This window comes from Mobula birostris, chromosome 3 (assembly GCF_030028105.1).
Source record: "Mobula birostris isolate sMobBir1 chromosome 3, sMobBir1.hap1, whole genome shotgun sequence".
Lineage (NCBI taxonomy): Eukaryota > Metazoa > Chordata > Chondrichthyes > Myliobatiformes > Myliobatidae > Mobula > Mobula birostris.
In genome coordinates, this window is record NC_092372.1 from 9,918,495 (window position 1) to 9,941,528 (window position 23,034).

General features: G+C 42.0%; 1 protein-coding gene across 1 annotated transcript in view; it reads left to right on the forward strand.

Annotated features, from left to right (window-relative positions):
* Positions 1-23,034, forward strand: part of dcc (DCC netrin 1 receptor) — a 1,002,879-nt gene that overhangs the window by 592,447 nt on the left and 387,398 nt on the right. Inside the window, exon 8 of the mRNA XM_072252112.1 lies at positions 20,729-20,885. Within this exon, the coding sequence (XP_072108213.1) occupies positions 20,729-20,885 (157 nt within the window). The remainder of the gene's footprint in view (positions 1-20,728; positions 20,886-23,034) is intronic.

The window sequence follows — 23,034 nt, forward strand, 5'->3', positions numbered from 1 at the left end:
AAATGTCCATAGATGCTGCTTGATCTGCTGAGTTCCTCTAGCATTTTGTGTGAGTTCTTCTGGATTTCCAGCATCTACAGAATTAGTTGTGTTTGCAGACTGTAACTCATATTTTGAAGCTTTATTATGTAAGAGATTAGTTTAGTTGTCCGTTTGATTACTAATTTAATTGGTTCAGCAAAACATTGTGGGCCAAAGGCCCTGTTCCTGTAATGTACTGTTCTATGTTCTATGTACGAAAAACTATATACCATGACATTAGTAAAGCAATATTGGACCAGCTGTCCGGAAGCTTGGACATAGGTGTAGCTTTAAGAAGCATCTTTAAAAAAAAAGGTAGACAGGTGGCAAGCTCAAGGGTGAAATTCCAGGGCATGAAATCTTGGCTACTGAAAATATGATCACTAACAACAGGACAAAAGGCACAAGGTAATGTTGCAGCTCCAGAAAACTCTGGTTAGACCGCACTTGGAGTTTCGTGTTCAGTTCTGGTTCCCTCATTATGGTAAGGATGTGGAAGCTTTAGAGAGGGTGCAGAGGAGCTTTACCAGGATCCTGCCTGGATTAGACAGCATGTCTAATTAGGAAAGGTTGAGCGAGCTAGGGCTTTTTCCTTTGGAGAGAAAGAGAATGAGAGGTGACTTGATAGAAGTACACAAGATGATTAAGAATGGTAGATTGAGTGATGAGCAGAAATGGCTAATACAAGTATAATTTTAAGGTATTTGGAGGAAAATATAGGAGATGTTAGAGGTTTGTTTTTTACACAGAGAGTGGTGGATGCGTGGAACATGCTGCCAGGAATAGTGGTAGAGTCAGATGCATTAGGAACATATAAAACACTCTTAGATAGACACATAGAAGAAAGAAAAATGGAGTGCTACATGGGAAAGAAGGGTTAGGTAGATCTTGGAGTAGGTTAAAGAGTTGGCACAATATCATGTGCCTGTTTTGCTGTTGTTACTCTGTTGCTTGCTGTATTCTGTTTTGTTGTTTACTGTCAAGCATTGTGAGCATGATATTTAGTGCCGGAATTTGTGACGGCACTTGTGGGCTGCCCCCAGCACATCATTACATCGTGTTGGTTGTTCACACAAACAATCCATTTCACTGTATGTTTTGATGTCCGTGTGCTAAATAATAGAACCTGAATCCAAATCTAAATGAATCTAAATCTTTAAAGACGTACAGTTTTAGTAAGAGTGAACATGCTACTTTGGTACTGGAAGCATGGTGACAATCTTCAGAATGTGTTGGTGGTTGATGCAAAACAATGCATTTCAGTGTAGATTTCAATGTGTCAATGTACTGTACGTGTGACAGATAAAGCTAATGTTTATCTTCAAAGTCCAGGAAGTGGTCAACAGGACAAAATGGATCTCGTTTCCATGTGTTCTGCTGGGGGAATCACTGGCCCCTGCCACTGCAAGGTCACCAGAAATGCAGCTCAAAATAGGGACCAAAGTACATTCAGTGGAAGCCACTGCCTTGTTAATTGATCCATTAATAGGCAGACGCATTAACTTACTATGATGTGTAAATGGATAATTAAAGTCAATGGCCAGGGATGTCTCATCTGGCAAATGAGTCTCTGCCTTACCTAGAATTGTCACGGACTTCCCTCATCTAAGCACTACAGCAGGCATAATTTTAAAATTAATTTACTGTGATTAAGTGTAAATAGACAGCGTGAAAAAACCCTATTAATCATTAGCAGGCGGACTGAGGGGGAGGATAGAGCTGATATGCTAAGAGTGACTGTAACACCCTGTACACCAAAATTCAGTCAATCTTTGGATGTCACTTTGAAAAGGAATATTCGAAGTGTATATTGTTAAAATAGAAAGGTAGTTGGGAAGCAGTACTTAGTTTTGTATTAGCTCAATAATATTAAGTGTATTATTTGAAAAGACACAATATACAGTATTGTGCAAAAGTCTTAGGTACCCTAGCTATATATATGTGCCTATGACTATTGCACAGTACTGTACAATCAATTGAAACTGATGAATATTATACTCATACATACATCTCACAGAAAATCAGAACCAGGCATATTGTTTTATTTATTTATTTGTTTAGAGATATAGCGTAGAACAGGTCCTTCCAGCCTGTTGAGCTGCGTTGCTCAGCAACACTCCTATTCAACACAAGCCTAATCACAGGACAATTTACAATGACCAATTAACCTACTTAAGTGACTACTCTTTGAAATGTGAGTGGAAACTGGAGCACCCAGAGGAAACCCACCCGCTCACGGGATGGAACTTCAGAATTAAGCTCCAAACTCCGATGCCCCGAGCTGTCATGGCGTCATGCTCACCACTCTGCTGTCATGATGTTCTGGTATGCTTTCACTGACATATGATATGTTGTAAATTCTGCTTTGTAACAGCAGGACAGTGCAAGACATAAAAATATAAATTAGAAAGGTAAATAAATAGTGCAAAAGAGGAATAAAGAGGTACTGTTCATGGTTCATTCAGAAATCTGATGGCAGAGGAAAAGAAACTTCTCCTCAAAATTGTGTGGGTTTCAGGCTCCTGATGGAAATAATGAGAAGTGGACTTGTCTTGAGTGGTGAGGGTCCTTAATAATGGATGACCTCTTCTTGAATTTGTCCTCAGTGGTGGAGAAGGTTATGCCTGTGATGGTGCAGGATGATTCTACAACCCTGGGCAGCCCTGCATGTCTCTGTGCATTGGTGCCTCCTTCCAGGTTGTGATGCAATCAGTCAGAATGCTCTCCATGGTACATCTGTAGAAATTTGCAAGTCTTTGCTGATATATCAAATCTCTAAGTCCTAATGAAGAGGAGCCATTGGCGAGCCTTCTTTGTGATTGGATCAATGTGTTGAGCCCATGTTAGATCCTTTGAGATGTTGACACCCAGGAACTTGAAGGTGGTCACCTTTTCCACTACTGATGCCTCACTGAGTTTTGGTATGTGTTCTCCTGATCCCCTTCCCGAAGTCCACATTCAGTTCCTTAGTCTTGTTGACATTGAGTGCAATGTTGTTGCGACAAAACTCAAACAACTAACATATCTCACTTGAAAATATTTAAAAATCAATAAACTAAAATAGGATTATTGTGGTAGAAACAAGAGATTCTGCAGATGCTGGAAATCCAGAGCAACACACACAAATGCTGGAGGAGCTCAGCAGGTCCAGGAACGTCTATGGAAATGAATCAACAGTTGATGTCTTGGGCCGAAACCCTTCATCAGGACTGGAAAACAAGGGGGAGAAAGTCAGCATAAGAAGGTGGGGGAGAGGGAAAAGAGTGCAAGCTAGAAGGTTGCAGCCCTCCCCCACCCGCTTGTCTTCACCTGTAACTTGTTCTGGCTTCTGCCCCTTCTTTTCCAGTCCTGATGAAGGGTCTCAGCCCGAAACGTTGACTGTTTACTCTTTTCCATAGATTCTGCCTGACCTGCTGAGTTCCTCCAGCATTAGTGTGTTGCTCAGGTTTAATATCATTGGTATATGTCGCGAAATTTGTTGTTTTGCTACAGCGGTACAGTGCAATGTGTAAGTTATAAATTATAATAACATATAGAAAAAAATCAAAGTGAATATGTAATTCAAAAAGAGCGCAAAAATAGTGAGGTGGTGTTCATAGGTTGGTTCATTGTCTGTTCAGAAGTCTGATGGCAGAGGCAAAAAAGCTGTTCCTAAAGCTTGAAAAGTAAAAGTTTATGTTTGTATTATGTATTCATTCATTCATCCATTCATTTATTTATCCGTTTGCTTATTGTTTGTTTGTTTGTCGATTTATTTCGAGATACACCTCTGTAACAAGCCCTTCTGGCCCAATGAACCCGTCCAATTACATACATGTGATCAATTAATCTACTATGCTGTACGTCTTTGGAATGTGGGAGGAAACCAGAGCACCCGGAGGAAACCCACACAGTCATGGGAAGAATATGTAAACTTCTTATAGACAGCAGTGAGAAAAGAACCCAGGTCACTGGCACTGCAATAACATTACGCCAACCATTACACTACCATGCTCTCTAATCCAGGCAGCATCCTGGTAAATCTCCTCTGCACCCTCTCTAATGCTTCCACATCCTTCCTACAATGAGATGACCAGAAATGAACACAATACTCAAGTGTGGTCTAACCAGGGTTTTACAGAGGTGCAACATTACCTCACGGCTCTTGAACTCAATCCCCTGACTAATCAAGGCCAACACACTATATGCCTTCTTAACCACCCTATCAACTTGCACTGCAAGTTGAAGAATCTTTTGACATGGACCTCAAGACCCATTTGTTCCTTTACAGTGCTAAGAATCCTGCCCTCAACCCTGTATTCTGCCTTCATCCTTCCAAAGTGGACCACTTCACACTTTATCAGATGTAAGATACTCTAAGCATATCAGTGGCATTCAGTGAATATCAGTGATATTCAGTGGCAAGCAAGCCAAGCCACTGGCTTCGATTTCAATTTACCAGTTCACTGATATGCTAGCGGAATATCTGTCTGTTTGAATCTGATCACCTGCAGGGAAGCCGGCTAGACGCTTGGAACTTGTGTGTCCACGCGAGTGCTTTCATTCTCTTTGCTGGGATGGGGTGTGCTCAGGAAACTTCATGTGCTGAAGGTTAATTAATTAATTGTATAGATTTATTTAGCTTGGGTGGCGGAGTGGAGATACGTTTTTACCAAAGCAGAAGTTAGATACTCCTTCCCTCCGCTAGCCTGCTGGTCACCCTTGGGCAATGTGTGCCGCACCCCCAACCCTGGTCAGGGTCACTGGAAACCATGGGAACAGCTGGTGGAGCAGGTGGGGGTTGGTTGTTATGTGACCACTGATGCCAGGCAGACAATCTCTGAAGAGTATTGATAATGACTGGGCTCACCTGTCTTGTAAAGACACTGCCCAGAAGAAGGCAATAGAAAACCGCGTCTGTAGAAAAATCTGCCAAGAGCATTCATGGTCAAAGACCATGATTGCCCATGTCATATGTCAGGGAACATAATGATGATGATAGTGGTTTATTTAGAGATACAGTGCACAGCAAGACCTCCCAGCCCAATGAGCCACACTGCCCAGCAACCCACCTCTTTAACCCTCCCCTAAACACAGGACATCAGAAATATTCTGTGTGTGAAAAAATTAGGTTGGATCGTGCAGTTGCCCAGGATGGATTCAGCAGTCACAGAAACACGACGCCCAGATGGAACTCGATGAGTTTCAGTCCTGCCAGGTTCAGGAACGTCTGCCCCAAACACTGCTGGCAAATAAAACAGGGGAGCAGTGTTGCTGGCTGTGAAAGCAGCCGTTGATTTTAATAATGTTCAAAATGATCTGGACTGTCACATTTTATTTGGTTTTAACATGATTAAAATCTGCAATCACTTTTTTAATTTGTAATCATTTTATCTAATCTTATTCATTTAGAATGCTACTGAAATTCTGAATTATTAAAATTGAAGTAAATGATTGCAAAATAAAGAGATGATTGTACATTTTAAAGAAAGTTACAAATAATGCCCATGATCACGTAGATAATGGGTTGAAAACTGTCAGATGGAATTTAATACAGACAAGTGTGATGTGTTGCACTTTGTGAGGACAAACCGGGGCAGGACTTAGATAGTCAGAATCAGGATCAGATCAGGTTTAGTATCACTGGCATGTGTTGTGAAATTTGTTGTTTTGCTGCAGCTTTACCTTGCAAGACATAGTAATAAAAACTATGAGTTACAATATGGGTGACAGGTTGGAGATGCGTCTCTACCAAAGGAGGTGTAAGGTACTCTTTCCCTTTGTTAGCCTGCAGGTCATCGTTGGGCAAGGAGTAGCACCTAATTAGCCATTCACCCTCCCTGATCAGGGTCATGTGAAGCCATGGAGCAGGTGGTAGATGGTCGTATGAGCAGCTGGTGCATATCGCAGGTCCTGGTTATGCGACCACTAACACCAGACAGACAATCTCTGAAGAGTACTGAAGAGTGCCTAAGAAGAATAATGTGAGCTGCCTTAATGACTATCGCCCGGTAGCACTCACATCCACAGTGATGAAATGCTTTGAGAGGTTGGTCGTGACTAGACTGAACTCCTGCCTCAGCAAGGACCTGGACCCATTGCAATTTGGCTAGTGCCACAATAGGTCAACGGCAGACACAATCTCAATGGCTCCTCACACAGCTTTAGACCACCTGGACAACACAAACACCTCTGTCAGGATGCTGTTCATCGACTATAGCTCAGCATTTAATACCATCATTCCCACAATCCTGATTGAGAAGTTACAGAACCTGGGCCTCTGTACCTCCCTCTGCAATTGGCTCCTCGACTTCCTAACCGGAAGACCACAGTCTGTGCGAATTGGTGACAACATCTCCTCCTCGCTGATGATCAACACTGGCGCACCTCAGGGATTTGTATTTAGCCCACTGCTCTACTCTCTATATACACATGACTGTGTGGCTAGGCATAGCTCAAATACCATCTATAAATTTACTGATGATACAACCATTGTTGGTAGAGTCTTGGGTGGTGACGGGAGGGCGTACAGGAGTGAGATATGCAACTAGTGGAGTGGTGCCGCAGCAACAACCTGGAATATCAGTAAGACGAAAGAGTTGATTGTGAACTTCAGGAAGGGTAGGACAAAGGAACACATCCCAATCCTCATACAGGGATCAGAAGTGAAGAGACTGAGCAGCTTCAAGTTCTTTGGTATCAAGATCTCTGAGGATCTAACCTGGTCCCAACATATCGATGTAGTTATAAAGAACACGAGACACCAGCTATACTTTATTAGGAGTTTGAAGAGATGTGCCATGTCAACAAATGCACTCAAAAACTTCTATAGTTGTGCTGAGGAGAGCACTCTAACAGGCTGCATCACTGTCTGGTACGGAAGCGCTACTGCACAGGACCGAAAGAAGCTGCAGAAGGTTGTAAATCTTGTCAGCTCCATCTTGGGTACCCAGGATATCTTTAGGGAGCGGTGTCTCAGGAAGGCAGTTTCCATTATTAAGGAGCCCCCAGTACCCAGGACATGCCCTTTTCTCACTGTTACCATCAGGTAGGAGGTACAGAAGCCTGAAGGCATACATTCAGTGATTCAGGAACAGCTTCTTCCCCTCTGCCATCTGATTCCTAAATGGGCATTGAATCTTTGGTCACTACCTCACTTTTTTTTTAATATACAGTATTTCTGTTTTTGCACGTTTTTAAAAAAAATCTATTGAATATACGTAATTACCTATTTATTATTATTACTATTTTTATTTTTTTTCTCTCTGCTAGATTATGTATTGCATTGAACTGTTGCTGCTAAGTTAACAAATTTCATGTCACATGCTGGTGGTAACAAATCTGATTCTGATGGCTGGTGTCACCCGTTTTATAAAGACGCTGCCCAGAGGACAGCAATGGCAAACCACTTCTGGTGAAAAATTTGCCAAAAACTATCATGGTCATGAAAAGATCATGATCACCCATGTCATATGACGCAGCACATAATGAATGAACAAAATTACAATAAAAAGTATATATAAAAAAGAAAAGCAAATTAACTATGTAGTGCAAGAAGAGAGGGTAAAATTACTGAAGTTGTGTTAATGGGCTTAATGTCCATTCAGAAATCCAGAAATCTGAGGGTGGAGGGAAGAAGCTGTTCCTGAAACATTGAGTGTGTGTCTTCTAGCTCCTGTGTCTCCTGCTTGATGGTAACGATGAGTAGAGGGCAGACCCTGGGTGATGGGGAATCTTTATGATGGATGCCGCTTTGTTGAGATATCATCTTTTGAAGATGTTCTCGATGGTGGAGAGGCTCGTGCCATGATGCTGTTGGCTATGTTGACAACTTTCTGCAGCTTTTTCTGATCCTGTGCTCCTCCATACCAGATGATAATGCAATCAGTTAGAATGCTCTCCACGGTACAGCTACAGAAATTTGTGAGTGTTTTTGATGAGATACCAATTCTCCTCAAACTCCTAATGAAATATAGTTGCTGTTGCGCTTTCTTTGTAATGGCATCAATATGTTGGGCCCAGGATAGATCCTCAGAGATGTTGACACCCAGGAACATGAAGCTGCTCATCCTTCAGTGAGGACTGATGGTGTGTTCCCTCAACTTCCCCTTCCTGAAGTTCACAATCAATTCCTTGATCCTACTGAGTGCAAGGTTGTTGTTGCGACTCCACTCTACCAGCTGATCACAGTGAACGTAGGGCACTAAGCTGTGAGCTTGAACAAATAGATTTGGGAATACAGATCCATAATTCCATGAATGTGTCATCACTGTGGTCGTAACGGGTGCTTTTGGCACATTGGCCTTCTTTAATCCCAGCAATTGGGATGTTATATTGAAGTTGTAAAGGATGTTAGTGAGACCCAATCTGGAGCATTGTGTGCAGTTATGGTCACTTGCCCAAGGGAAAGATATCAATATGATTGAAAGAGTGTAGTGAAAACTTGGAAGGAATTTGCTGGGACTTGAGCTATAGGGAAAGTTTGAGTAGATTAGGACTGTATTCCCTGGAGCATTGGAGAATGAAGGGAGATGTTTAGAGGTATATACAATTGTGAGATGTACAAATGTATGTGAGTACATGCAGCCTGTTCTCCTCAGTCTGGGTGAGACAAGAGCTAGAGGTCATGTGTTTAGGGTGAAAGGTGAAATATTTAAGGGGAACCTGAGGGGGAACTTCTTCACTCAGAGGGTGGTGTGAGTGTGGAATGAGCTGGCAGTGGAAGTGACGGAGGTGGGTTCAGGTGCGACACTTAAGAAAGGTTTGGGTAAGTGCATGGATGGGAGTGGTATAGAGGGCTACAGTCAGGGTGTAGGTAGATGAGACTAGGCAAAAAGCAGGTCATCATGGACTGCATGGTACCAAGGGTCTGGCTCTATGCTGTGGTACACTATAACTCTATAAATATTTAAAAATAATTAAAATCTTTAAAATAAAAGAAGCTGATTTAAAAAGCACCTCAGGCTCCCCCTTGCCTATTAGTTCTTTGTTTTCAAGCTCAGATTGAAATTGATTGACCCTTGTCATGTCTGGAGCAAGGGTCAAGAGGTGATTCCCCCAGAGAGAACTTGACCCTGCCACTAAACTCCACGCTGAGTGAACTAACGGATATCAGCCTTCAGCATCTGTCAGGGAGGCCCAGACTTCATAGCATAGCAATAAATTCCTGGAAGTCTGGAACAGACAGATGTTTAAACAGCTGATTGGTACAGCTGGCAGTAGCTAGCACCATTTGCTTTCCATCACAAGTCAGAAGTGTAGCAGTTAGTGCAATGGTGTTGCAGCTCAGGGCGTTGGAGTCTGGAGCTCAAGTCTAGTGTCATCCATAAGGAGTTTCTGTACATTCCCTCCGTGGGCTGCATGGGTTTTTTCCACGTGCTCTGGTTTCCTCCCACAGTCCAAAGATGTACCAGTTAGTAAGTTAATCAGTCATTGTACATTGTCCCGTAATCAGATTAGGTTTAATCAGGGTTTCAGGTAGATGGGGATTGTCAGCAGTGGTTGGCAGCTCATCTGGGAGAAGGAAAACTCTGATCTCAAACCTTTGCTGGCTTGTGGTTCTACCCACTCGTGCGGAAGGCTTTGGGAACAGACCCCAAGGAAAAATCTGGAAATAGAGTCCCTAAGGCTGTCTCACCTTGAGTTCAAGCTTGACTCTGATGCTGCTGTTTCTTTGGATTCCTCAGCTGGGTGGAGAGGGGGAGCTTGATGTAGGGCAACAGCTTGCTCTCCGTATCACACTGCCCTGACTTGCCAACGATTACTAGGATGCAATCGGCGGTTGCTGGACGTCATGTCTCAAAGGGCTGAAAGGGCCTATTCCACATTGTATCTCAAGAATTAATAAATAAATAAATACCATACGCCCTCTGTTCTAAATCTCTTTCATCTAGAGGTCATTCAGGTATTGATACTCATTAGTCAAAGTTTCAAAGGCTCAATTTAGTATCAGAGAAATGTACACAATATACATCCTGAAATGCTTTTTCTTCACAAACATCCACGAAAACCGAGGTGTGTCCTAAAGAATGAACAACAGCTAAATGTTAGAACCTCAAAGTCCTCACCAGCTCCCCTCCCTCCCGCGTGTAAGCGACAGCGAGCAACAATCCCCTCTTTCCCCATCGACTAAAAAAAGTTGGCACCGGCCACCGAGCGCTCAAGCGTGAGCAAAGTAATAGCAAAGACGCAGACTTGCAGTCACCCCGAAGACTTTGTGTTTCACCCAGTATATGACATACCACAGGCTGTCTCTCGCTCTCTCCCTAATAAGGGAGAAGGAGGTGTTTCTGTTTTCCCAGCGAGCGGGTAGATATAACACACGACTTGTTGGTTTACGACGTTAAAAGTCCGTTACGTTGCTTTTTTCGAGCTCTGTGCCTGAAGATCTCAAAGATCTCAGGTCTCCAGGCACACAGCCATAGATATTTCGACTTCCCCAATGACTTTCCCCCAAAGTCTGCTTTTATTCTTCCCATACAAATGGAATTAAGCTATTCAGCCCATCAAGTCTGTGTTGCCTTTAATTTATTATCCCTCTCAAATCCATTCTCCTGCCTTTTCCCCCACAACCTTTGATGCCCTTAATTATCAATGACATATGAACCTCTGCTTTGACTTGGTCAATGACTTGTTCTCCACAGCTGTCTGTGGTAATGAATTCCACAGGTTCCTAAATGGATATCACTCTATTCTGACGCTGTAACCTTTGGTCCTAGACTCCTCCACCACAGGAAATATCCTTTCCAAATCCACTCCTTCTTGGTCTTTCAATATTCGATAGGTTTCAGTGAGATACTCCTCATTCTTCTAAACTTCAGTAAGTACAGGGCCAGAGCTGTCAAATGCTCTTCATATATTTAACCCTTTCATCACCAGGATCATGTTTGTGAACCTCCTCTGGACTCTCTCCAATACCAGCACATACTTTCTTTGATGAGAGGTCCAAAACTGCCCACAATACACCAAACGTGGCCTGAGAAAAGCCTTATAAAGCTTCAGTTTTACATTCTAATCTTCTCAAAATGAATGCTAACATTGCATTTGCTTTTCTCGCCACCGACTCGACCTGCAAGTTAACCTTGAAAGAATCCGTAAGTAGTTTATTCTTAGTAGGTTCTTCTTAGCTTAACAGTAGATGTGACTTTTCAACCATGAGAAGTAGGCATGAGTTGCAGACCTTGGCAATTGGTTTGCCAAGCACACGAAGGTAGGTAAGCATCCTTTCATAGATTCAAAGAGGAAATGAGACATATATCCAGTTGTCAGGTCAACAGGCAATATGTTGCAGGGGGATACAGTAAGGACGTTGTAATGTGAGGCAGCATGGCAGCATAGTGGCTAACCTAACACTTTATAGCGCCAGCGACAGTGGTTCAATTCCTGCTGCCTTCTGCAAGAAGTTTGTATATTCTCACTGTGACCACGTGGGTTTCCTCCATTTTCTTCCCACATTCCAAAGACGTTCAGGTTAGTAACTTGTGGACGTGCTATGTTGGTACTGGAAACATGGTGATACTTGTGGGCTGCCCCCAGCACAATCCTCGGACTATGATGATCATTGAAACCAACAACGCATTTCGCTGTATGTTTTGATAGTTCAATGCACATGTGCCAAATAAAGCTAATCTTTAACCTTTAATCTTTACTCAGATTCAGATCAGATCCAGATTTATTCATAACATGTACATTGAAACAGAGAGTGAAAAGCGCTTTTTGTGTTAGCAATCAACACACACAAGGATTTTCTGCAGACAGCCTACAAGTGTCACCACACATTCTGACACCATCATTGTATTCCTACATACTCGAAATTCTGCCCAGAGCATTAGTGTGGTATCCGTGCTGATGCCTCACTAGAATTGTGTGGGATTATTGGAATGGGCCATAAAACCATAAGACTTAGGAGCAGAATTAGGCCACTTGGCCCATTGAGGCTGCCCTGCCATTCCATCATGGCTGATTTATTATCCCTCTCAACCCCATTCTCTTGTATTCTCCCTGTAACCTTTAACATCCTTCAACTATCAGGTTCTTGAACCAGGGGGGACAACTTCCCTTGCCCCATCACTGAAGTCTCCACAACCCATGCACTCACATTCAAGGACTCTTCATCTTATGTTCTCAATATTATTGCTTATTCATTTATTATTATCATTTTTTTTCTTTATTATATCTCTTCCTTTTTTTTGTATTTGCACAGTTGGTTGTCTTTTGCACATTGGTTGTTTGTCTTGTTATGTACGGTCTTTCATTGATTCTATTGTGCTTCTTTGCATTCACTGTGAATGCTGGCGGGAAAATGAATTTCATGGTTGTATAAGGTGACATACATGTATTTTGATAATAAGTTTACTTTGAACTTTGAACACTTAATAATCGTGAACCTACCATCCTCTTTTTAAATATAATCAATGACTTGTCCTCCGCAACCAGCCATGGCAACGAATTGCACAGATTCACCACTCTCCGGCTAAAGAAATTCCTCCTCACCTCCGTTCTAAAAATACTATATTTTTTTTAATTTGATACGTAAAATGTTGATACTATTTGTCATCTTATGTGGATTTCAGAATCCGAATCTGAATTCAAATCCAAATCTGAATCAGATTTAGATTCAGAAGCAGGTTCAGTATCACTGACATATATTGTGAAATTTGTTGTTTTGCAGCAACAGCACAGTGCAATACATAATAAGAAAAATAAAATAACTGTAAATTACAATAAGAAATATATATATATTTATATATAATTAAACTGAGTAAGTAGTGCAAAAAGAGAGCAAAAGCAAATAGTGAGATAGTGTTCATGGGTTCATTGTCCATTCAGAAATCCGATGGTGGAGGGGAGGAAGCTGCTCCTGAAACATTGAGTGTGTATCTTCAGGCTCCAGTACCGCCTCCTTCACAGCAGCAACGAGAAGAAAGCAGGTCCTAGATGACGAGGATGCTTAACGATGGATGCTGCCTTTTTGAGTCATCGGCTTTTGAGGGTGTGCATAGTGTCCTATGGCATTTGGAGAAAGGATGAGAAGAAATGTTATCCCAGTTTCACATTTTTTTTGCCATTTGCAGGAGCCTAATCTGACCATGCTGCCTGCTGCATCTTGTACGTTAAAAGAAACAGCATCTTTGCCTACAAAACATTTTGAGTTATTTTGGGATTGTGTCAGTTATGATTTATATGCAATTCTTTGAATACCTTTTCTGAAAAGGTCAGATTTATTGGACTTTGGTTAATCCAAAAACAGAATTGTGTAGGAATGCAGTCTTCTATATTCAGCAGAGTCTGCCTTTGATGATTTGTATTTTCAATGGATGCAAAGTTCTATTATATTTGTGTGTCTGCCATAATCTTTGCACCAGTATATTTGACTGAACAGTGTGACTGGAACTTTATTATTGGTATTTACAGCTAGCTTCCTCCCGAAAAGCAATAAAAAAAAGCAGGACTGGACATGGAGCGGATGTTTCCTGTAATGGAGGTGTCTAGGACCAGAGGGTAGAGCCTCAGAATAGAGACAGATCCATTTAGAGCAGAGACGAAGAGAAATTTCTTTAGCCAGAGGGTGGTGAATCTATGAACTTCATTGCTACAGGCTGTGGAGGCCAAATCATTGAGTATATTTGAAGTGGAGGTTGATAGGTTCTTGTTTAGCAAGCGGGTTAAAGGTTACGGGGAGAAGGCAGGAGAATGGGGTTGAGAAAGATAATAAGTCAACCACGATGGAATGGTGGAGCAGACTCAAAGGGCCAACTGGCTGAATTCTGCTCCTGTGTCTTATGGTTATATTTGGCACACGATCGGAAATGTAGGTGATGCCAATAAAACTTAACGCAGCTGAGCAAATCCCCTGCTTCTGCACAGAGTTACCATTAATTGGTTCTAAATGCATATCCTGGTCACATGGCCTGATTTTCAATAAAATTGGTTAAGTAAAATTATAAACGTATATGCTTACTGATTAATGATGTATGTAGTTAGTCTAAGAATATGTTCTGCAAATAAAATATTAATTTATTATCTTTAATCTTTAACTGATAATATCATAGGACAGGAAACAATTTATTGATTTATGCATAAATAGAGTCATAGAGCAATACAGCATAAATACAGGCCTTTCAACCCAACTGGACTAGAACTAGAAGTCATGGGTTAAAGGGGAGCATGTCTCAATGTACAACACATCAGACTTTGAAGTGGATGGGCTACAGCAGCAGAAACCCATGAACGTACACTCAGTGATCGCTTTACTAGGCATGAGAGGTACCTAATAAAGTGGCCACTAAGTGCACCTTTACAGGTATTCGGGAATTGCTGAGGTGTGTTGGTCAGGGTTAGTGCGACATGCAACTTTTTGTCCTCCCCAGGAGCCTGAAGATATACACTCAACATTTTAAGAGCAGCTTCTTTCCCTCCGCCATCAGATTTCTGAATCCATGGACAATGAACCCATGTACACGACCTCATGATTTTTTTTTCTTTTTTTTGCTCTCTTTTTGTAATAAGCCATATTTCTTATTTTAATTTATATTTTCTATTATTGTGTATTACAATGTTCTGCTGCCACAAAACAACAAATTTCATGACATATGCCAGTGATATTAAACCTGATTCTGATGTCCAACATGTATTCCCTAAGCATCTCATTTAACTCATTATCTAGCCATTATTGGATAAATATATGACATACAAGAAAGATGAAATTTCATTTGAGAAACCTGATTAATTTCTTTATCATTAACTTCTCGATCCAATGTACCAGTGTTAATTGGTATGACTGTATTTAGTGTCATTGTGTCATTGACAAATTCCTTCCATTGTCTCTTTACGTTGGTTCCCTGCTTTTGGAGTACCAAGTTGCAGTGTTTAGTTTATTAGAACTACAGTAGTAAAGTGGTTAGCACAATGCTCTTACAGACCAGGACATCAGAATTCAGAGTTCAATTCCAGTGTCCTCTGTAAGGAGTCTGTACGTTCTTCCCATGTGTGCTTTGATTTCCTGCCACATTCCAAAGACATACCAGTGAGGAGGTGAATCGGTCATTTATAAATGTTCTTGTGATTAGGCTAGGGTTAAATCGGTGGGTTTTCGCACCACTCTATCTACCCATGATACTTCTTTGAAAGAACTGTACTCCCTAATCCCACTGTTCCATTACAAGTCCTACACTGGTTAGGGCTGTAAAATAGAGCAGGGAAAAAAATGAGCTCATGATGCAAGCTTCTTGTTAATACAAGTGAGAAATGGATTGATTACCAACAGTTCAGAGCGTAATTTAAAAAATTTAATGAAGCAAGAAATAGAGTAATGTGAATATATCAGTTTATATGGGGTGTCACTGTAGCATAGCAGTTAGTGCAATGCTATTGCAGCTTGGGACATCGGAGTTTAGAGTACAACTTCCAACATCATCTCTAAGAAGTTTGTATGCTCTTCCCGTGCATACGTCGGCTTTCTCTGGGTGCTCCAGTTTCTTTCCACAGTCCAAACACGTGTGGATTAGAAGGTTAATTTGTCATTATAAATTATCCTGTGATTAGGATTGGGTTATTATTGGCGGGCTGCTAGACGGGGCGGCTTGGTGGGCCAGAATGGCCTGTTCCACTCTGTATCTCTAAATAAAATTAAACAAATAAAAGGGAACTCTCACAAATAAAAGCATGGAAAAAGCAAAAGAATTTAAGAGAGGCAGCCCACATAGATGGAGGTGAATGCATTCTTCCAACTTCCAGAGATTTTTGCATAGATTGTGCCAGTGAAGAACACAGATGAACAAGTTTCCTTCCTTCTACCAACAGCATATCTTGACCACTCTTTGACAATGTTGGCATTTGTCAGCCTGCACTTGGAGTATCATGAACAGTTTTGGGCCCTTTATCTAGGAAAGGATGTACTGGCATTGGAGAGGGTCCAGAGGAGATTCATGAGGATGATTAGAGAAATGAACAGGTTAACATATGAGGAGTGGTTTATGGCTCTGGGCCAGTATTCAATCGAGTTTTAGAAGAATGGGAGGATCTCCCCTGGCTTGCGTATTATGTGATCAGCTGGGATGCAACATTCATCATTGACCGACCAACAGAGAGTCTCCAAACAAACAAAGATGAAGAGGCGATAAAATTGATAGAGTTCTAGAAGAATATTTTAGGCTTTAGTGTGTAACAGAGCAAAATGCATGAAGGGCAAGAATGAAAGCCAGCTGAAGGGCCTTGGCCTGAAAGAATGACTGTTTATTCCCCTCCAGAATAACTGACCTGTTGAGTTCCTCCAGAATTTTGTGTGTGTTTCTCTGGATTTTCAGCAAGTACAGAATCTCTTATGTTTATGAAAGCCAGGGGTGGAGGTTGGAAGCCCGATGTCTGCGAGAGTGTGAGTCTAGGGCCAAGCACCTAAAGCCTAGAGGCGGCCTGTTCTGTCTGTGTGTGTGAGTGGGTAAGGGGCTAGCTCTGCTGTTGTCTTCAAAAAACGTCAAAACTTCAAAAAACTTTATTGTCATTCTAACCGTACATCAGCTCTTCAGGGCAGAATGAGACAGCATTTCCCAGGAGCAGTGCAATCATAACATAACAAACGCAACACTAAATAATAAACATAACCATAAATAGTAAAACACAACAGCCACATGTCAGTTAAGATCAGTTATAAGTGTCCAGTGCAAGTTAAAAGTGTCCAAAGTAGAGTCAGGTAGAGCAGCTATTTAGCAGTCTGACTGCCTGTGGGAGGAAGTTGTTTAGTAGCCTGTGGTTTTAGTTTTGATGCTCCTGTAACGTTTGCCTGATGGCAGAAGAACAAACAGTTCATGGAGAGGATGTGAGGGGTCTTTAATGATGTACCGTGTCTTCTGGAGGTATCGACTCTGAAAGAGGTCTTGGACAGAAGGTAGGGAGTCCCCAATAACCTTCTCTGCTCCCCTAACCACCCTCTGCAAGGCTTTTTTGTTGACAGCATTGCAGCTGGAGTACCAGGTTGTGATGCAAAAGGTCTTGTTTTGTTATTATTGTTGCTGCTTGTGTTGTTCTGCTGAACATTGTGGAAATGCTATGTTGGCGTCAGAATATGCGGAGACACATCCTTGGGTATGTCGGTTGTGAACACAAATAATACATTTTACTGCACGTTCTCATGTCCATGTGTTAAATAAATAAATAAATCCGATTCAAATGGTAGAGAATGCTGCCAGTCATCATACTGACCTCCACAGTTGGTGAGTTGGGAGTGTCACGACAGCAAAATGAAACTCTTGCTGAGGAAGATGGTCCTCAAGACCATGACATAGGAGCAGAATTAGGCCATTCAGCCTATCCATTCTGCTCTGCCATTCCATCATGGCTGATATATTATTCCTCTCAACCCTATTCTCCTGTCTTCTCCCTGTATCTTTGACACCCTGATTAACCAAGAACCTATTAACCTCCACTTTAAATATATTCAATGCCTTGGTGTCCTCAGCCATCTGTGACTAAGAATTCCACAGATTCACCACCCCCTAGCTAAAGATATTCCTCCTCATCTCAGTTCTAAGTGGATGTTCCTTTATTTGGAGGCTGTGCCCTCTGGTCCTAGATTTCCCAGCTATAAGAAACATCCTCTCCACATCCACTCTATCCAGGCCTTTCAATATTTGATAGGTTTCAATTCTTCTAAACTGCAGCGAGTACAGGCCCAAAGCCATCAAACGCTCCTCATACATTAACCCTTTCATTCCTGGGACCATTCTCATGAACCTCCTCTGGACCATCTCCAATGCCAGCAGATCTTTAAGAGTCTTTGAGATAGAAAAGTACAGCTCAGAAACAGGCCTTTTGGCCCACCTGATCCATCAAAACCATTTTAAACTTACTGCCAACTCCTATTTCTTAAATAAAGGGCCAAATCTGCTCACAATACTCTATGTGTGGTTTGACTAAAAAAGCCTTAGCATTTCCTCCTTTCTTTTCTATTCTATTCCTCTCAAAATGAATGCTAACATTGCATTTGCCTTCCTGAACACCGACTCAACCTGCAAGTTAACCTTTAGGGAATCCTGCACGAGGACTCCCAAGTCCCTTTGCACCTCAGATTTTTGAATTTTCTCCCCATTTAGATAATAGTCAAGGAACCTGAAAATCAGCATTAATGTTTGAGCAGGAGTTATCAATCACAATTAGTTTCAATTTTAGCTTAAAAAGTCTAAGGTTTACCAGGATGCCTGGTTTGGAGGGCAAGAGATTGGATAAACTTGGGTTGTTTTCTGTGGAGCGTCAGAGGCTGAGGGGAGATCTCTTAGAGGTTTACAAGATTATGAGAGGCATAGATTGAGTGGACAGAGAGTATCTGTTTCCCAGGGTTGAAGTGTCTAATACCAGAGGGCATGCATTGAGGGTGAGAGGAGGTAGCTTTTTAGTCAGAGAGTCATGGAGGCCTGGGATCCGATGCCTGGTATGGTGGTAGAGGCAGATACATTAAAGGCTTTTAAGAGATGTTTGGATAGGCACATGGATGTAAGGAAGATGTGTGTAGGTAGGAGGGATTAGTGTTTGGGTGTTCCTGATTTGTTTTTTAGCTGGTTCGGCACAACATTGTTGGCCAAATGGCCTGTACCTGTGCTGTTCTTTTCTGTTCTATATTCAATCTTTGGTCATCTGAAATGGCGGAAAGTTAGATTTCAGCTGCTTTGCTCACGAGTCTTCTACCCCTTTTTCATAGTTGTATTAAGAGATAATCTCTTTTTTATTTAATTCATTTTCAAGATTCAATATTCAAGGTTATTTATCACGTGCACATGGAAACATAGTGGATCATGACATTTGTGTTAACACCCAACACACCCAAGCAGCCTGCACGTGCCGCCACACATTCTGGTGCCAAAATAGCATGCCCACAATGCAGAACAACATAGAACATAACAAATAGCAAACACCAAGAGCAAAAGCAATCCCCATTCCTCCCTCCCCTCCACACACATTAATCGTCATCATCATCGTGTGCCGTGTAATATGATATGGGCGATCATGGACTTTCCATGATTGATTTTTCTTGGCAAATTTTTCTGCATAAGTGGTTTGCCATTGCCTTCTTCTGGGCAGTGTCTTTACAAGATACGTGACCCGTGCCATTATCATTACTCTGCAGAGTACTTTAATGCTCCTGGTGTCAGTGGTCACATAACCAGGACTTGTGATATGCACCAGCTGCTCATAGAACCATCCATCACCTTCTCCCATGGCTTTACATCATGACCCTGATTGGGGGGCTAAGCAGGTGCTACACCTGATTCTGAATCTGATTTTGAATTGCGAAAGGTGAAATGTTTAAGGGGGACCTGATGGAGCACTTCTTTGCTCAGAGAGTGGTGACAGTGTGGAATGAGTCGCCAGCAGAAGTGGTGAATGCGGGTTCGATTTATTATTGTCATAGGTACCAAGATACAGTGAAAAGTTTGTCTTGCATACTGTTCATACAGATCAAATAATTACACAGTGCACTGAGGTAAAATAAGGTAAAACAATAACAATTATAGTCAAAGTAAATTTATTATCAAAGTATATACAGTATATGTTACCATATACTACACTGAGATTCATTTTCTTGCAGGCATTTATAGGAAAATAAAGAAATGCAATATAATTTATGAAAATAATAAATAACAAAGAGTGACAAGCAGGAGATGTGCAAAAGAAGACATGTTGTACAAATAATAAAAAAAGTAAAGACAGAGAATATGAATTGTCAAATCCTTGGAAGTGAGCCCATAGGTAGAATCATTTCAGTGTTGAGGTGAGTGAAGTTAACTACACTGGTTCAGAACCCTGATGGTTGAGAGGAAAATAACTGTTCCTGAACCTGGTGGTGTGGAACCTGAGGCTCCTGTACCTCCTTCCTGATAGTATTATTGAGGAGAGTGCATGGCCTGGATGTTGGGGGTCCTTGTAGGTCAGCTCAATGGTGGAGAGTGCTTTTCCTGTGACTGATTGGGCTGTATCCACTTTTCCGTTCTTGGGCATTGGTGTTTCCATACCAGACCGTGATGCAACCCAGTCAGGAAAATAAGAATGCTGAGGGCAATGGTGGATATGGGTGTTGGATACTGCTTTCTTCTAAAACAGGTAACTGATAAGTTGCAGGATCATAACAAGGTAGGACCAAAGGGCACAGCCTCAAGAGGGACATCCATTTACAACAGAGATGAAGAAGAATTTATTTAGCCAGGGAGTGAAGACTCTGTGGAATTCATTGCCACAGGCAGCTGCGGAGGCCATGTCATTTGGGTGCATTTAAGGCGGAGGTTGATAAGTTCTTGATTAGTCAGGGCATGAAAGGATACGGGGAGAGGACACAGAATCACAGAATGAGGATGAGAGGGAAATGGATCAGCCTTAAAGAAATGGTGGAGCAGACACAATGGGCCGAATAGCCTAATTCTACTCCTACATCTTATGGTCTCAGGTAGATGGTTTATAATCATTCTGTATGTATTCTCTTCTGTTATTACTGTGTGACGATTAATTGTTTTATTGTAGATATTAAGTGCTAAATTCTTATGTTTTCTGAAATTATCAGTTCTTTTTTCCAATTTTCTCTTGTTTTTCCTTTCCTGTTGGTTCACATTTTGTTATTTAATGTGCACTTTCCAACCCAATGCTGACATGGCTCATTCCCAAACCCTGGCTGTCCTGTCAGTCCCCACACTGAGAATTTTGTGCCTACCTCCCATACTGACCAGTTCCTCTCCTCCTCAATCCTCAGCCTTACCGAGCTTCAGTGTCCTTCCCTCTGCCCCTCGTGACGTGGTGCCCGTCCTGGTCTCCAGCCGCTTTGTCCGACTCAGCTGGCGTCCACCTGTCGAGACGCATGGAAGTATCCAGGCCTACACCGTTTACTTTGCCAGGGAAGGTGTTAACAGGTACGTGCCAAGTGAAAATGTACACAGACACTGCCCTTAAATCAAATTGGATATGCTTACTTAGAATGTCCCATTGGAACTGGGATTGGAATTGGTTTATTATTGTTATATGTACTGAGATACAGTGAACAACTTGTCTTGATTACTGCTCGTTCAGATCAAATCATTTCAATAATGCAGTGAGGGAGAAGGAGGAAAACAATAACAATGTGTAACAGCTACAGAGAAACTACAGTACAAGCAGACAACATGGCGCAAGATCACAATAGAGTAGGGTGAAAGGTCACAAGCCCATTTTATCATACTAAAGAACCATTCAATAGTCTTATAACAGTGGGGTAGAAGCTGCCCGTGAACCTGGTGGTATGTGCTTTCAGTCTTTTTGTCTCTCTATAATCTCTGTCTTTATCTCTATCCCTCTCACTCTGCCTGTCTATATCTCTCTATCTCTATCTCTCCATCTCTCTGTTTCTCTGTCTCTCTGGGAAAAGGCCCTTCTGCCTTTTCGAGCTGTGTCACTCAGCAACCCCAATTTATCCCTAGCCCAGGGGTTCCCAACCCGGTGCCCATGGACCCCTTTCTTAATGGTACTGGTAAATAACATAAAAAAAGATTAGGAACCCCTACCCTAGCCTAATCACGGGGCAATTTACAATGACCAATTAAACTACCAAACAACAGGAATTCTGCAGAATGCTGGAAATTCAAGCAACACACATAAAAGTTGCTGGTGAACGCAGCAGGCCAGGCAGCATCTCTAGGAAGAGGTGCAGTCGACGTTTCAGTCCGAGACCCTGTGTCAGGACTAACTGAAGGAAGAGTTAGTAAGAGATCTTCCCCATTTCTTTTGACTCCAAACATAGATTACCAATCTGATCTTCCAGAGGACCCACTTTGTCCCTTGCAATCCTTTGGCTCTTAACATATCTGTAGAATCCCTTAGGAATTAGTCCTGACGAAGGGTCTCGGCCTGAAACGTCGACTGCACCTCTTCCTAGAGATGCTGCCTGGGCTGCTGCATTCACCAGCAACTTTTATATGTGTTAATTAAACTACCAACCGGTGTGTCTTTGGACCCTGGGAGAAAACTGGGTCATCCAGAGGAAACCGACGCAATCACAGGGAGAATGTCCAAACTCCTTACAGACAGCAGCAGGATCCATCCCTACGGGAGAGGGGTGAAGAGGAAATGTCTAAGGTAGCTGGGGTTGTTGTTTACGCTGACTACTTTACCGAGGCAGTGAGAGTAATTTTCTAAGCATTACTGTGTTTTCTTCTTCCTTAATAATTCATCTGTGTAGCCTTAAGTTCTCAACCAATCCATCTTCAGTTTTGTATTTCAATCATATTTTTTTTCTGTGGCTGGTGTCTCTGGTGCACTCCTAATATTCCTCTCTGGTCAAGACAATTAATTTGTGTCATTAATCAATGCATTAATGTTAATTTACTGTCTACAATTTTGCGCCACATCTTTGTTTCTTTTAACCTGTGCTTTTCTCCCCAGCTCACTTCGTTCCTTTTCATTTGTTCCTTGTTATTGTGATTATTTCACTACTGTCAGGAAGGGAGTGCAGGAGTCTGAAGATCCACACTCAATGTGTTAGTAATGGCTTCTTCTTCCTCTCCATCCTCACATCAATGGACAATGAACCCCCCCATGGATTCTACCTCACTATTTTTTATTATTTAAGGCTGATCAACACCTCCACCCACTAACCCACTCCTTCACATCCCCGAACACCACGACTTTATCACTTAGCTGTCTCTATTTCCTGAGGAGACTGAGGTCCTTTAACATCTGCCGGATGATGCTGAGGATGTTCTACGAGTCTGTGGTGGCCAGTGCTATCATGTTTGCTGTTGTGTGCTGGGGCAGCAGGCTGACGGTAGCAGACACAAACAGAATCAGCAAACTCATTTGTAAGGCCAGTGATGTTGTGGGGATGGAACTGGACTCTCTCTTGGTGGTGTCTGAAAAGGGGATGCTGTCTAAGTTGCATGCCATCTTGGACAATGTCTCCCATCCACTACATAATGTACTGGGTGGGCACAGGAGTACATTCAGTCAGAGACTCATTCCACCGAGATGCGGCACAGAGCGTCATAGGAAGTCATTCCTGCCTGTGGCCATCAAACTTTACAACTCCTC